The sequence below is a fragment of the Asterias rubens genome, chromosome 4, assembly GCF_902459465.1.
Source record: "Asterias rubens chromosome 4, eAstRub1.3, whole genome shotgun sequence".
NCBI classification, from domain to species: Eukaryota; Metazoa; Echinodermata; class Asteroidea; order Forcipulatida; family Asteriidae; genus Asterias; species Asterias rubens.
This window is the reverse complement of record NC_047065.1, coordinates 11,435,833-11,451,249: the sequence shown is the minus strand read 5'-3', so window position 1 is coordinate 11,451,249 and position 15,417 is coordinate 11,435,833. Positions and strand designations below refer to the sequence as shown.

General features: G+C 38.9%; 1 protein-coding gene across 1 annotated transcript; it reads right to left on the bottom strand.

Annotated features, from left to right (window-relative positions):
* Nucleotides 1-2,104: 2,104 nt before the first annotated feature.
* LOC117289242 (DDB1- and CUL4-associated factor 11-like) lies at nt 2,105-14,646 on the bottom strand. The gene is made up of 15 exons (XM_033770271.1): nt 14,432-14,646; nt 13,334-13,425; nt 12,665-12,696; nt 12,033-12,128; nt 10,785-10,849; nt 9,064-9,267; nt 8,380-8,423; nt 7,752-7,875; nt 7,228-7,285; nt 6,439-6,624; nt 4,893-5,046; nt 4,352-4,464; nt 3,642-3,681; nt 3,075-3,181; nt 2,105-2,348 (listed from the first exon to the last, which is right to left on the bottom strand). The coding sequence occupies exons 1-15, from the start codon at nt 14,575-14,577 to the stop codon at nt 2,196-2,198; spliced, it is 1,614 nt and encodes a 537-aa protein (XP_033626162.1). The 5' UTR covers nt 14,578-14,646; the 3' UTR covers nt 2,105-2,195.
* Between the last annotated feature and the right edge of the window lie 771 nt (nt 14,647-15,417).

Genomic DNA, 15,417 nt, shown 5'->3' with positions numbered 1-15,417 from the left:
TTGAGGGCGATGTTGCGTTGTGTTCGTCTCTGTACTTAAATAATAAAACAACTTAAAATTGAAACCAATTTATATGTTTGACTTGCATAATGGTATATATCTCAAGATTGACCCCTTGCACGCACGTCACACGAAATCAAGCATCTGAAAGCACACAACTTCGTGTGACAATGGTGCGTCAAGGGTGTTTTTTCTTTCATTAATATCTCGCAACTTTGACGACCGATTGAGCTTAAATTTTCACAGGTTTGTTATGTTATACATATGTTGAGATACATGTCACCAACTGTGAAGACTAGTCTTTGACAATTACCAATAGTGTCCAGTGTCTTTAATGGTACCTTGATATCTACACGATGTATGTACAGTATGGGTTGTTATAAAACAAATATTGACTGCTTTTACCTGTGCTGTACATGTGTACTTCAAACTGCAATCGTGTTATCAGGCCTTAAATTACACGCAGGCCACGGGGGCCATGACCTCTGTTGCCCCTTGTGTTTGCCTTGGTGCCCTTCACAAATTTCCCATTGACTTTCCAGTGGAATTCGTGCCCTTTGCAAAATGAAACTGGCCTTGCCCTTTCAACACATTCAAAGATTAAAAATGCTCGGCGTGGTCTTATAATTATACAAAACTCGGGGTCAAATCAGAAAGTTTAATCTGAGTTTTTTCGTTGCAGTAACATTGTATCAAAAAGTGCTTCCGAAATTCTAACATTGAGAGTTTGCAGTAGAGTGTCATGGCCGAGTGGTTAAAAGCATCAAATACAAGTTCTAGTGCTGATTCACCGCAGTGTGGGTTCGAATCCCGGTCGTGACACTTGTGTCCTTGACCACAATACTTTACTATAATTGCTTCTCTTCGCCCAGGGGTATAAATGGTACCTGCGAGGGTAGAGGTTGATATTGTGTATGAAAAAGCCACAAGTGCCTTACAGACAGCTCAGGGCTGTATACTCCCTAGGGAGCTGAGGAATAGTACAGGGATGTTATTGGCCCCATGACCAGGGCATTAATGTAAAGAGCATTGATACCTTTATTGTGAAATGCGCTATATAAGAATTTGTTATTATTTTTATTTGAAATGGAAGAACTTGTTTTTCAAAAAATGTGTCAACAAACATCACACAGATCTGCAACAACTATCACGTGAAACAAAAATAACATCCCTTCCTTGTGTACTGAGCTGATTTGTCACAACAGCTGGAGAAATCACTCAATTGCAAGCCCCTATTCTATTGATCAGTTATTGACTATGGATTATTGCACCTGGACCTATATAAGCTTCCAACCCAAGGTTTAATCAGTTAGAGACACATCACAGCTACAGCTTGAACCAAAACCACCAGTTAAAGACACTGGACACTATTGGTAATTGTCAAAGACCAGTATTAATACTTGGTCAATCTCAACATATATGCATAAAATAACAAACCTGTGAAAAGTTAGCTCAATTGGTCGTCGAAGTTGCGAGGTAATAATGAAAAAAGAAAAAAACTTGTCACACGAAATGGTGTGTGTTTAGATGGTTGATTTCGAGACCTCAAGTTCTAAAACTGAGGTCTCGAAATCAAATTCGTGGAAAATTACTTCTTTCTCAAAAAACTACGTCACTTCAGAGGGAGCCGTTTCTCACAATGTTTTGTACCATCGACCTCTCCCCATTACTCTTCACCAAGTAAGGTTTTATGCTAATAACTATTTTGAGTAATTACCAATAGTATCCACTGCCTTTAAGTTTGGGAGGTAGTACTTTCTGCTCTACCAGCCAAAGGATAATACCCAAACCTACATATATATGGACTGTAGAGGGGGTAACCCTGTTTCAGCAACGGAGTAGGTAGCAACGGCCCCTGGAAAATATAGCTGGTTTGTAGCCCACACCTTGAATAGGCCTTCAGGCCTTGTGTAACTGGCGACTCGCATCCTCTTCAGGTGATCCCCTGGCTGCCGCTTCCCAGGTTGTATCGTAATTTGGGTGTGATCCCTGGCTACACGGCAGTTAACGGTTGTAAGGCTTCTGACTAGCACCCCCGAACGTAGATATTGACAAAATAGGGACACCGCCAACAGCTAGATAGCTCAGTTGGTAGCGCGCTGGCACAATAATCCAGAGGTCGTTTGTTCAAATCCCACTCTAGTCGATTCTTTGTTCAACCCCCAAAATCAACAGAAAATGTTGGAGCTACTTCTCTAGAGCCTCTGTGGTTGTCTCCTGGGTCTCCTTAATCTATGGAAGATATCATCGTCGTTTCCCGAGTCGTCCGAATCATCGTCTGAATCATCATCTTCCCATTCTCCATTAACATCACGGTTGTACTCCCACATGCCGTGGCTTCCATCCCACTGGTAAACAAGGATAGTAAATAATAATAATGATTATTATTTTATTAGCAACCATAATCGGGTCTGGATTCATTACGAACTCCATCAAAATTTACAAAATAAATCACATAATAAAAAAAATAACAATAATAATAATTAACTTAAACAAATTGCAGCTGAGGTTAGGAAAAAGAAAACAAATGGCAAAAGTGCAAACGAAAACGTTTATTTCATCAATGTTTTATGGAAGCGGACAAAATATTTCCATCCTCCAGCTTTCAAATCAATAAACACTCAATAGCGTGGCATGCTGTGGAAGAGCGGATAGACCATCGGACTCAAGCTCTGTTTTTTGGGGGGGTTCAGCACTCTTGTAGTGCTTGGGCAGCAGGGGTGGATTTCACAAAGAGTTAGAACTAGTCTTATCTCGAGTTAGGACCAGTTACTCGTCCTAACTTAGGACTATCCATGCAATTTGTATATCTCCTAGGACTAGTCCTAAGTTAGGACTAGTCCTAACTCTTTGTGAAATAGACCCCAGGACCAATAATATCAGTTCGTCAGTTCACGGTCAGTCAAATTTGAATGCAACCGTCGTGGGTTTGAATCACAGCCGAGGAATATGCCTGTGATTTTTTTTGTTCACAGAACTCAGGAAAGTACTGAGTATACAGTGCTAACACACACATTGGTGTAAGGGTTAAGCTTTATCTAATATTCTTTTATCTAGAATCCCTTCTTTCTTACCGATGAACTGATGATGTTGTTTTCAAAGGGATGCCAAGAGACGTCTCGAACACACTCTCTGTGTCCGTCCAGTTTCCTCACGATCTTTCCCGTCAGGACATCATAAACTGAGAATAAAAAGGAAAGAATATTACTAAGCAAAGGAGACTTAAGTAGCCTGAAATTTACTGCTCGACCAGACGCGCCTCAAATAGTTGCGACTTTAACACTATTGCTGGTTGCTACTAATCATTAAATTTCAAGATGTATTGCAGCATATTTTTTGCCCTAGGCGCAAAATGGTCAACTCTGTGCTAAATGGATTGAAGGATTGTGTGACTGATGTCTGATTGTGTTTTATAATTATATTATGTTATCATGAATAGTTGTGGGTGACACCAGCAGGGAGTCTTCACCTTTGTTGTAGTAATCATGGCGGCACGGTTTTTTTTTGTAGAAAATAACGGTAGCTGTGACTCGACTAAGCAATCAATAGTCGTGACTTTGACATTAGTCGCACATATAGTTTCAATGGGGAGGGGGGGGGGGGATTGTCAAACCAAATTACAGAAATGAAAGGAAACTTACTAATTATTCCTCCAGTTGCACATCCACAGTAGATATATTTCTACAAAAAGACACAAAGATTGACATAATTCAACACAAAAATCCTGGACCTCATAGATTTGTACCTCTCCTTTTACTTTCATGTTTTCATGATCTTGTTTTATCATTCTGCAATTCACTGAACTTCTTCTTCAGGGGTCAACATAATAAAGCCTGTAAGTGTAAGCATAAAATCTTGCTAAGCGCAGAAATAATCTTGCTTAACAGAAATAATTACCTGCCAAAATTCTTTATCGTTTACATCGTTGTAATTGGTGCACCACTTATATTGTTTAACGAAATAATATTGTTTTACTCATTTAAAAAAAAAAATACAACACCTCAGTTAGTATTAATTTCAGTCAAGCTTTCTATCATCAGTATATTTAAACCGTGTAAACGTAACGTAAATCTGTATTTTGTGTCAGAGTACAAAAAGTACCAGAACCCTTAACATCAATTCCGCAAGCGTAAAAATCTGCCATAAGGAGACTTAAGCCTGGTTTATACTTCTAGCAAAATTTTACGTCTCAAATTCCAATGAATAATTTGTATCAGTTGAAATGTGCTCAACTCCTGTGAAAAATTCCAAGCAAAAAGATAGGTGCGATGCCAAAAACAGTACCGCATTCGCAGGAAGTATGAACTGGGCTTCATTTTGGTATTTTACAAAACATTCCAAGAACACCAACCTGATCAGTAGTAAAAGCAGGTGAGAAGTGACACCTGATACACGTATAAAGCACTCCGTGACCTCTGTAGGTCATTAATGACGTATCGCCCTTCACGTTATTTGTCCTCTTTGCTGTATGTGATGAGCAAACCAACAAGAATAATAAATAATGGCAAACAAAAAAGAATAGTAAATAATGGTAAGCAACAACATCAGCCTATCAATGTCTTGAGCAAACCACTTTGACTATAATTGCTTCTCTCCACCCAGGAGTAAATGGTTACCTTTGAGGGCAGAGATGGTTCTTGTAATTGATTTAGCCGAGTAGCGCTTATTTGATGCACCGGCTGTATATCGGTACTCCCCAGGGAGCTGAAATGGTTTAAGGAATGAATTAAGGCCCTGTGACCAGGGGTAAAAATGTTGGAAGCTCTTCGAGACCCCCGTCGGGCGTCAAAAGCGCTATATATAAAAACTGGTTAATATTACTACTATTTTGACTTGTTTATCCCCCAACAGGTACCACACTATTTTGACATATCCATGTAATTCACACTTACATCTCCTAGGTAACTGTTGCCAGCGATAATCCCATGTCTGTCCAGCTACAGCCTTTCTACAGCTGGAGATAGCTGAGCTAGGGGAGAAGACTCTGAGGTCCCAGAGTTTGACGCTCTGATCCTTGGAGTTGGTGATGAGATGACGTCCATCTCCCTGACAATTAAAAATATACTTAGAATGTTAAAGACACTGGTCACTATTGGTAGTTGTCAAAGACCAGTGTTCTCACTTGCTGTATCTATGCATAAAATAACAAACCTGTGAAATTTGAGCTCAATTGGTCATCGAAGTTGTGAGATAATAATGGAAGAAAAACACCCTTTTGTCACACGAGGTTGTGTGCTTTCAGATGCTTGATTTCGAGACCTCAAATTCTAAATCTGAGGTCTCGTAATCAAGTCCGTGGAAAATTACTTCTTCCTCGAAAACTACATTACTTCAGAGGGAGCCGTTTCTCACATTGTTTTATACTTTCAACAGCTCCCCATTACTTGTTACCAAGTGAGGTTTTATGCTGATAATTATTTTGAGTAAATACCAATAGTGTCCACTGCCTTTAAAAGGTTGGGTCATGGATTAAGTAAATACTGAAAAAAATTCATGACCATCAAAAGGGTACTTTCGTCACTCAGTGACGCTAAAGGCGGTTTAACATACAGTATTCTCCTGCAAGGTATGGGGGACTGTGTTTGAATTATGAAACTTGCTTCATTTACATAGCACCCTGTAGTGGTGTACAACCATAGAGCTATATATTTTGACTAGAGCGATAACTTGCTCTGCGTTTTGAAGCCACTCTGGGCGTCGACATGTTTGATGTGTTGCGTGACCACGGAACGATTTTTAATTTTAAGAGAACACACATTGCCGCGATTTCTTTACATTCGGCATGTGCGCTTACGTGCGCGACTGCCCATTTGCGCACGTCCACTCTATGAAAACTGTAAGTTCGACTTGATTGACATACTAAAAAAAGCACACGCACCTTTTAAACATGACGCACATGACGCTTGCAGTTTGTACGCTGATCAGCAGATTGTGTGTTCACATTTGCTGCATTTTTTGGTTCGATGACACATAGAAAAGAACAAACGCACTATCATGCAAATAGCCGTACAATAGGCGTACAAAAATTCAAGCTTTTGTATTGGTTTGAACATAAACATAGATGCGCCCACACCACTTCAAAACCTTAGCGCGTGTATAACTAGGTGTTAGCGCTCTAGTCAATATATATAGTATGTGTACAACGTGCTGCACTGCACAATTTGCTGCCGGTCTGATTCACATGTAGCAAGCACCATGTTTACAGGTTTCCTTAGGCTTGTGAGTTACAGTGGTTAAGGTCAGTTATGAAACATCCTAAGTTTCAATACTAGAATTATACAATAACTATAATAACAGTCAAACTAATAAAAGGGCAATGTGGTCTGGTTAATTTAGTGTTTATGGGGGGGGGGGTGTTGGTCTACTGGTCAACTGAATATGCCTATGTTAAGGAAGGGTGAAACCGCCCTTTCAAAAAAACAATTGACAAACTGTTACCTTTGAATCTACGCATGTGATTCCGTCCGTATGGCCGGCCATTACTCCCACAGGATCACATGCTGTATCACTCAGCATTCTACGGTCCCATACTTTACACATACCATCGTCACCACCCGAGAAGAGGATCTGTGAGGAATCGTCCGCAAACTTCACTGAATTGATGTCGTCTTCATGGGCGTCTATCTGCATTGCGACAAATCGATTTAAGGAAAATGACAGAAATGGTTTTTGCTAACAAAACAGTTGCTGGCACTGTGCGCACTTACTGCAATCCACTCATGTTCATAAACTGACAAGCCCATAGAATTTTTGAGATCTATCGGCCATCTGGGTCACGAGAAAATAGTGAAAAACCACAGATTATATATTTTGCATCACATCGATGCAAGTTAATAAAATGCTCACTTAGCGATAAATTCAAAACGGGAATTAGTTTTATTAATTTCTCATCAAATATGCCATTTCAGACAGAAATATTTCAAGGGGTGTTTTCTACTATCATCATCAATTGTTCCTTTAAGGAAATACTTTAAAATATATTTTTATAAACCAATCAAATCCCTCTGCTGCCTCTTCCCGGGGCAAAATTTCCATTAAGCCTATAAGCACAAAAAAACTTGCTAAGCACGAAAAGTATTGCTTAACAGAAACGGGATTTGTCAGTTCTGATTAGCAAACAAAATCTTTTGCTTAAGCAGCTCTATGAAATTGAGCCCAGAACTCAAGTTCAGTGCTCTAGACCGCCTGGCCATAACAAAGAAGAAGTTAAGGGCTAATGACTCTTACCCGTGTTGTTCTCTTGTTTAGTTCTCTGTCGTAGATATACAGGAAGCCGTCATTGGCCCTAAAATAAAGAATAATAAGTCATTGAACCAGACATTTTTAGAATCTAAGTGGCATAAAGGCAGTGGACACTATTAGTAATTACTCAAAATAATTATTTGCATAAAACCTTACTTGGTAACAAGTAATGGGGAGAGGTTTGTAATATAAAAAACTAGAAACGGCTCCCTCTGAAGTAACGTACATGTAGTTTTTGAGAAAGAAGTAATTTTCCACAAATTTGATTTTGAGACCTCAGATTTAGAATTTGAGGTCTTGAAATCGAGCATGAGAAAGCACACAACTTTGTGTGACACGGGTGTTTTTTCTTTCATTATTATCTCGCAACTTTGATGACCGATTGAGCTCAAATTTTCACAGGTTTGTTATTTTATGCATATGTTGAGAGCCAGTGTGAAGACTGGTCTTTGACAATTACCAATAGTGTCCAGTGTCTTTAAGTCTTTTTTTTGTCCAGGGTAACTTACCCTGCTAGAATCTCTTTGTTGTTACTGGAAAACTGAATGGAGAAAGGGCAGAAGTGTCGATCTGTTGGCTCCAGATCCATCGAGTTGTGGGTCTGAAACTCTCCATGAACATTGCACAAGTGAACTGTATCAATTTAAAGGGAAGAGAAACGCTTGGTAATCACTCTTAAAACTATTTGCAATACAAACGTACTTGGGTAGAAGTACAACATCTTCCGATAGTACAATTTATCACAAAGTGGAAGGTAACGGTTTAATTGTAGCTTGATATGTTTTCAATGTTTTGTCTTTTTTTTTTTTTGAATGAAAAAAAAAAAATGCTTGCACTTAAAACAAAAAGATCTTCCGATACAGAAAGTATTTTGAGAATCAGGTCACATTGAAGCAATGATGTTATAAGGAAAGAAAGATATGTCGTTTCTATTCCCCCAATATTTGAGTCTGAGCGGTATTACTGTTGGATATGTTTCTCAGATTATTCGAAATACAGATTATTCCTTAGAACTGCGTGGACATAACCGCTCCAGATTTTCGACGATATCTCAAACCAAATGCCCCAATTCGTTACACAAACAAAGCAGTGAGAGATTTTCTTGTTGCCCCAATTTAGAATAGTGATTGGACTTACTGCATTCTGACCAGCTAGAATAGATGAGGTAGTTACCGTCAGGACTGCCAAGAAATAAAATCAGAAACAAAAAAAATATTTTGAGAAAACACATCGGCACATTTTTATTTAAATGCTCATTTTTAACCCCCTTTTTTTGGGGGGGGAGAGAAGTTGCCGTTATAAAACAAAATTAAATTTGGCAATATTATAGAAAACTGAGTAGCAACAGATCGGTTTTGTGTAGCAAGTTGCTCTGCTATAAGTAAGGGCAATTATTCACTGTTGTGCTGTACACATTCATTCAGGGTGTTCGCCATCTGTTATAGAACTTCGCAAAAGCTTATTCTGAAACTGTGTCTTTAGTCTGACGAATCCACCGTACTTATATGCCCATGTGAGGGCACTCTCAACAATTTTGTTACCATATCTGGGGGTTTATTCCTTCATACACAAAACAGTTATAAAGCCGGGAACACATTACCACCACGGATATCATATTCATCTTGGACAATAAGACTTTAAAAGGAGCTATTTATAACCCACCTCAAAAGCAAATTAAAACTACGGCGCAAAGTCATGAAAGAAGTGACAGAACGTCGATGATAAAACTGTGCAGACGAACCCCCAGAAGTGAAAACAGTATGTTTGAGAGCGCCCTTACATGGTCAAAAATTTAGCGAACTCAATTTTATGATAACCAACCTAAAAGCTGTGTCTAGGATACTCCAGCCGACATCTCTGGCTCGGATCTCTTTAAATTTCTCAAACTTTCCCTTTGTCGTGTCATACACCCTCAGAACCTGATCCTGACACGCCGATAGAAACACAGAGCCGTCTTTGGAGTAGTTCCCGCAGAAGGCCTTGGTGTTGTACTGTGCGATAGACCTCATTGAGTTTGGTAGATAGCTGTGGGTCAGAGGTCATTCAAGAATATTAATTTTGGTTTTTACCCATACACCGATGTGTGTTAGAACTGTATACTCAGTACTTTCCACGAGTTCTATGAAAAAAATATCACAGGCATGTTACTCGGGTGGGATTCGAACCCACGACCCTTGCATATCTAGAGCAGTGTTTACCAACTAGACTACCGAGGTTGCCCGGCAGCTAGAGGCAGTTCGAATCCTATGTTTTGGCAGCGGGTACCGCAACGATATAATAGATGTTAAATTTGCATCGGGGATAAAGAATATTAATTTTGGTTTTTACCCATACACCGATGTGTGTTACAATGTAGCACTGTATACTCGGTACTTGGGATTCGAACTGCCTCTAGCTGCTGGGCAACCTTGGTAGTCTAGTTGGTAAGACACTGCTCTAGAATTGCAAGGGTCGTGGGTTTGAATCCCACCCGAGTAACATGCCTGTGATATTTTTTCACAGGACTCGGGAGAGTACTGAGTATACAGTGCTAACACACATCGGTGTATGGGTAAAAACCAAAATTAATATTCTTTATCCCCGATGCAAATTAAACATCTATTATATTAAGTCATTCAAGAAATTTAAGTACTTAATCATAAATACTAATAATAAAGACATTTTGTAAAGGGCAAAAAGCCTCTCTAAGCGCATACAGAGAAACAATAAAATATACAATGAGCCACATAGGCCTTCAATTACAAATAAGCAGATTACAAATAAGCAGATTCAAATAAGCAGATTAAAAATAAGCAGCTCTTCAAACAATGAGTTTTTAACAGAGACCTAAAACATCAAGTAAAGAACTAGCCAGGGGAATGGACCCTTCCCATGAAAGATGTAAATTGCACATAGCGCGTGCGCACTAACGTTTTGGTTGGCAAAATGAGGGAACATCGCGCTGTTTTGTACACGGCTAATGGGTATGTGACGCAGGCGCGATTGCGCGTCTGCTTAGTGCATAACTCTATGGTGTTTGCCAACCAACAGGGTCTGTACGCATGCTTGAATGTAATTAGCACATTTCATGGGAAGAGTCTATTGCTCAGGAAGACCCGTGCACTCTCTCTCTCTCTAACCATCATTGATTTAGTCTTTTTTGGCAAGATTGGTGGTCCAGTGGTAAAGCATCTACTCTAGAATGGTCTTGTTTTTGTATAATTTAATGCACTTTAGATTCGTTAAATTTCTATGTACTGTCTAACTCTCACAATTGTGTGCGTTCATTTAGCTTCCCTGGGTCAGTATCTGCACACGTTTGTCCTGGAAAATAAACACGCCACACACCGGGGTCGACCTAGGGAAGCTAAACGAGCGCACCCATTGTTGTTTTTTTCTACAAGAGTATGGAATAACATTTTATTGAATTGAATTGAATTGTTATATTTATTTTATTTTACATATTTTCAGAAAACCTAAAAAAGCTGGGCATGCAGGTCCAAACGGTCCAAAACGCAAAAAAAGAAAAGTGGGCACTGCAAGACTTGCTCAACCATTGTTACCTTGCAGAAACCATTGCAAGGTCTCCTCTGGAAAAGTTACCCCTCAGACAACTGCCGACAGCTCTCTGTAAAATTAAAAAGAAAACAACCATGACATGAAGAGCAGTCTTCATTGCAAAATATTGCAACCTGATATCTGAAAATTGGACTACTCTGGCAAAATTGAAACCAAATGTTCACCAAAAGATTTTGAATCACAAATCCTTTCCCCAAAGTTTTAATCGCAGCTGGTAGGATACATTTATGAGATTGTATGTTCCCATTTTGGGTTATTCTTCCCGCGTCGACATAATATTCCCAGATTTGGGGGAAATATCTCAAAGTCCACCTTCTGAAATGAAACCTTCACAGTTGTTTTATTGTATGTATAAAATCAAAAAGGAATAGAACAATCGAACAGTTCGAAAAAACAATGAATACTCAAAATTAACTATATGCATAAAACCTTACTTTGAACGAGAATGGGGAGAGGTTGATGGTATAAAACATTCTGAGAAACGGCTCCCTCTGAAGTGGAGTACTTTTCGAGAAAGAAGTAATTTTCCACGAATTTGATTTCGAGACCTCAAGTTTAGAACTTGAGGTCTCGAAATCAAGGATCTGAAAGCACAAAACTTTGTGTGACAAGGGTATTTTTCTTTCATTTTTATCTTGCAACTTCGATGACCGATTGAGCTAAAATGTTCACAGGTTTGTTATTTTCTGCATATGTTGAGACACACCAAGTGAGAACCTTGGTCTTTGACAATCACCAATAGTGTCCAGTGTCTTTAAAGGTGGACTTAATTGGATTGAGTGTTTATAGAGCCCACCACTAAAACTAGACTAGTTACAACACTGAATAAAGACACTGGACACTATAGGTTATTGTCAAAGACCAGTCTTCTCACTTGCTGTATCTCAACATATGCATAAAATAACAAGCCTGTGAAAATTTGAGCCTAATTGCTCATCGAACTTTCGAAGGTGTAAGATAAAAATGAAAGAAAAAACACACTGGTTACAAAAAGTTATGTGCTTTTAGATGCTTGATTTCGAGACCTCAAATTCTGAACTTGAGGTCTTGAAATCAAATTCGTGGAAAATTACTTCTTTTTCGAAAACTACGTCACTTCAGAGGGAGCCGTTTCTCACAATGTTTTATACTACCAACCTCTCCCCATTACTCGTTACCAAGTAATGCTAATAATTATTTTGAGTAATTACCAATAGTGTCCACAGCCTTTAAAGTAGATTGTTTCCACTGACCTTTTGAAGCATATCAGTGACAGGTCTCTCTTTGGGTATGGTACAATTGTGATTCATACCGGCCCTGAATAGCATCTGCTGCTTCAATGCACTCGCCTGGTAGTGGGTACACAATAATACAACAACAAATTATTAAACAGCCAATAAAGGATGATCTCAAATATATAGATATTACAGTTTTCTAATAGCTGGAGTCCATATGAAACATTAAAAAATTATAGCTAGTCTCTTAACTCACAGTAAATCATGGTCAAACAAACCTGCGCGACAAAGGAATCGTGATGTCAGTGGCGGCTATTTGGTGTGGTAAAAAGCGCCCTCAGTTTGCCAAAGCTGGAGAACTGTGTTCACACCCAATTAGGGGAATATCGTCACTGGCGCCAAGAGGTCATTATAATAGAAAAGCCGTTTTTGACTCTCGGCCAGGTGCATTTTTGACTCGAGTTATTTGAGTTAAATGCAAATTTTGAGAGTACAATGCCCTGGCTTTGCCCCTATTCAAAACTGCATTGGAACACATTGGAACACATAGTAGGAGGGTTGGCTGTGTATAGTACGTATAAATTCTTCACATTATATTCCAGCTCAAGGCTGGCATCAAAAATAAAATCGTAAAGTTCAATAAAACTTACATCTATGGCTTCTGTGTCTGGGTTGAGATCAGCTGCAATAATTTAAAAAAATCACAAATTATGTTGAATATTCCATCATGATTTAGGTTTTTGTAGCCAATAGAATACATATTAGACCATTCTTCATTGTGTATAATTCACTCTTGGTTGGCAAAAGCCATCTAGAGTTGTCCACTGTGCAGGTGCGTCCAAAAAATTCCACTCTAATAATAATCTTAAATTATTAAATGTAGACCCTGTAAGAATTTAGACTATCTGATTGATGTCATCACGCTGCTATCTTATAAAAGGTCAAAACAATGAAACAACAATAGTTAAACAATGGAAACTGCACTTGTGTTAGGTAAGCAAGACAAAGAGGAACGGCCTCATGAGCATGACCTTCGTTTGACCTTTACTTATTATTATTATTTTTTTATTTACTTCCAGGCAAACAGTTCATACAAAGAATAGGCAATAAAATAAATACTACACAGAGAATGTTCAAGCCTGCGGGACAAAAAAGAGTACAAGGACAAAAAACGTCATAAAACTTTGGAAAATAGCACATCAAATACCATATCAAAATATAAAATCTATAGAAAATTCATAACATTCCGATCCTGAGGACGCCCTACCCAAATGATGTCACAGGCAAGGTTCGTCATCAATGAATTTATTTAATCTTACCCTCAGGACAGCACTCAATGGTGGTATCATCGTCACTGTCCTCAACTCCAAGAGCCCAGTCAGGGTTGGACGACACCAATCGAATCTGGCCACTGAAAAAAAAAAAATTACACATTATGTTTCTAATAATAAATAATAATTAACCATTCTTATATAGCGCATAACACATAGAAATCAAACATGTCCCTAAGCGCTCTTGGGAAAACACAACAGAATACAAAGACAAGATGTACTGGGTAACAAACAAAATGGATGAATTAAATGATAAATAAGTGCGTCTTTAAAGCAATCTTAAACCTAATAATGGAGTCAATGTTTTTTATATGTTCCGGGAGATTGTTCCATAAGGTTGAGGCAGTGTGAACGAAGCTGCATTCACCATATGATTTGGTCATCACTGGTGGAAAAACAAACAACTTCTACAAATAAGTTTGACGATAGGGCCTTCTCTAACTTCTTTGAGCACATTCTTTGGATTTGGACAAACATGCCTCGTCACTTGTTGTTGCTGTGAATACATCACCTAACTGTTTCTTCCTCTATGATCTAATCTAAAATGCAGTAAGCTGGTAAGTGCCAGTGTTATGTAACTGAAATAAACATCAATCATAATAATAATAGATATATAGGATTAGAATTAAGGACATGACTGACATACTGACTGACATGACACTGGTGGTATTTATAAGTAAACCCAGTTAATGGGGCGCTGTATTCCTTTTTCTAAAATTTTGACCGATATGTCAAACTTTCGATAAAGGAACACAGTCCCCCTGCACTGCTATTTACTGGGTCTAGGTGCTGGTAGCCAAAATTACTATACTATTTATTACTACTACTACTGTACTAGGCCTATACTATTGGCAATAAATAGTCTCAGTCTATCAATTAAACCATGAAACGTAAATGAAACATTGTTTTGTGTGTTCCTAAATCGAGGTTATCATGAATTTAAACAAACTCTTGTTATGGCATAAATAGGGGTCCCTTCTTCTTCTTCTTCTTCTTCCTTTAAAGTGCTGCTTCAGAAAATTTGAAGATTACTGCACTGCCTTCTTCTTTACAAAATGCACGAAAGAGTACAATCAAACCACAAACCTTCGCATCAAATACGCCAGCAATTCAGTGTAATCGAGCTCCCTTTCGGTAGCCTCCTCTCGCCTGCTTGTGCTAGGTGGTGAAGCTGTATTATTCTGCCTAGAAGACGATGAACTGCCCCTTTCGTCACTCTGCCTAGACCCCATGATCGCTGATCCACACCTCTCAGAGAATAATCATCGGAAAACTGTTGGTGATTATCTGAACTTGTGTAACTTGAGTCTGCCGTTTGTTTACGCAGGCAAAGTATTATTAGTCTTGACCCAAGGCGTTAGTGATTATCTGTTATATAATAGAGGTCGTTCGTAATAGACCTTTTCGCAAATACCGGGGCGCGCGCGTAAAGCTTGGAATTAGGTGCATTGTGGTCTTGCTGGTATCCAAATTTGATCCATATATATCCCACAATGCACCTCATTCAACAGTCTGCGCTTGCGCATTGGTATTTGCGATAAGGTCTGTTTATAGAGCGCCCTCTTACGGCAAGATTTAACCAACTTGACTGACAGACAGATCTTGGCCCAATATTTCATAGAGCTGCTAAGCACAACAATTTGCTTAGCATGAAATTTCATCCTTTGATAAAAACGGGATTACCAACAAATTTCCTGTTGTTGCTTCTTACTGGTATTCAGCTGTTGTTTGCTTATCCTAAAAAATCACATGGAAAATTGGTTGGTAATCCTGTTTTTATCAAGGGAGAAATGTCATGCTAAGCAATTATTTTTTGCTTAGCAGCGCTATGAAATTGGGCCCTTCTCTCGTCGTCCCAGCGCCAAAGGATAGACTGGCCGCTGGGGCCGAGCGAAAGACAGATCATTAGTCAATGTTTATTAAGTTCAGAGTGTCACTATTTTTTTAGTTTGACCATAACCCACCCGATCGATGATCCACCGTACTCTGAAGAACTTAATGCCTCAAGCCGAACCGTGAGATCAGTCTTCAACTTAACATCAGATTTGTATTCTTCTCCTCTGAATAAGTTG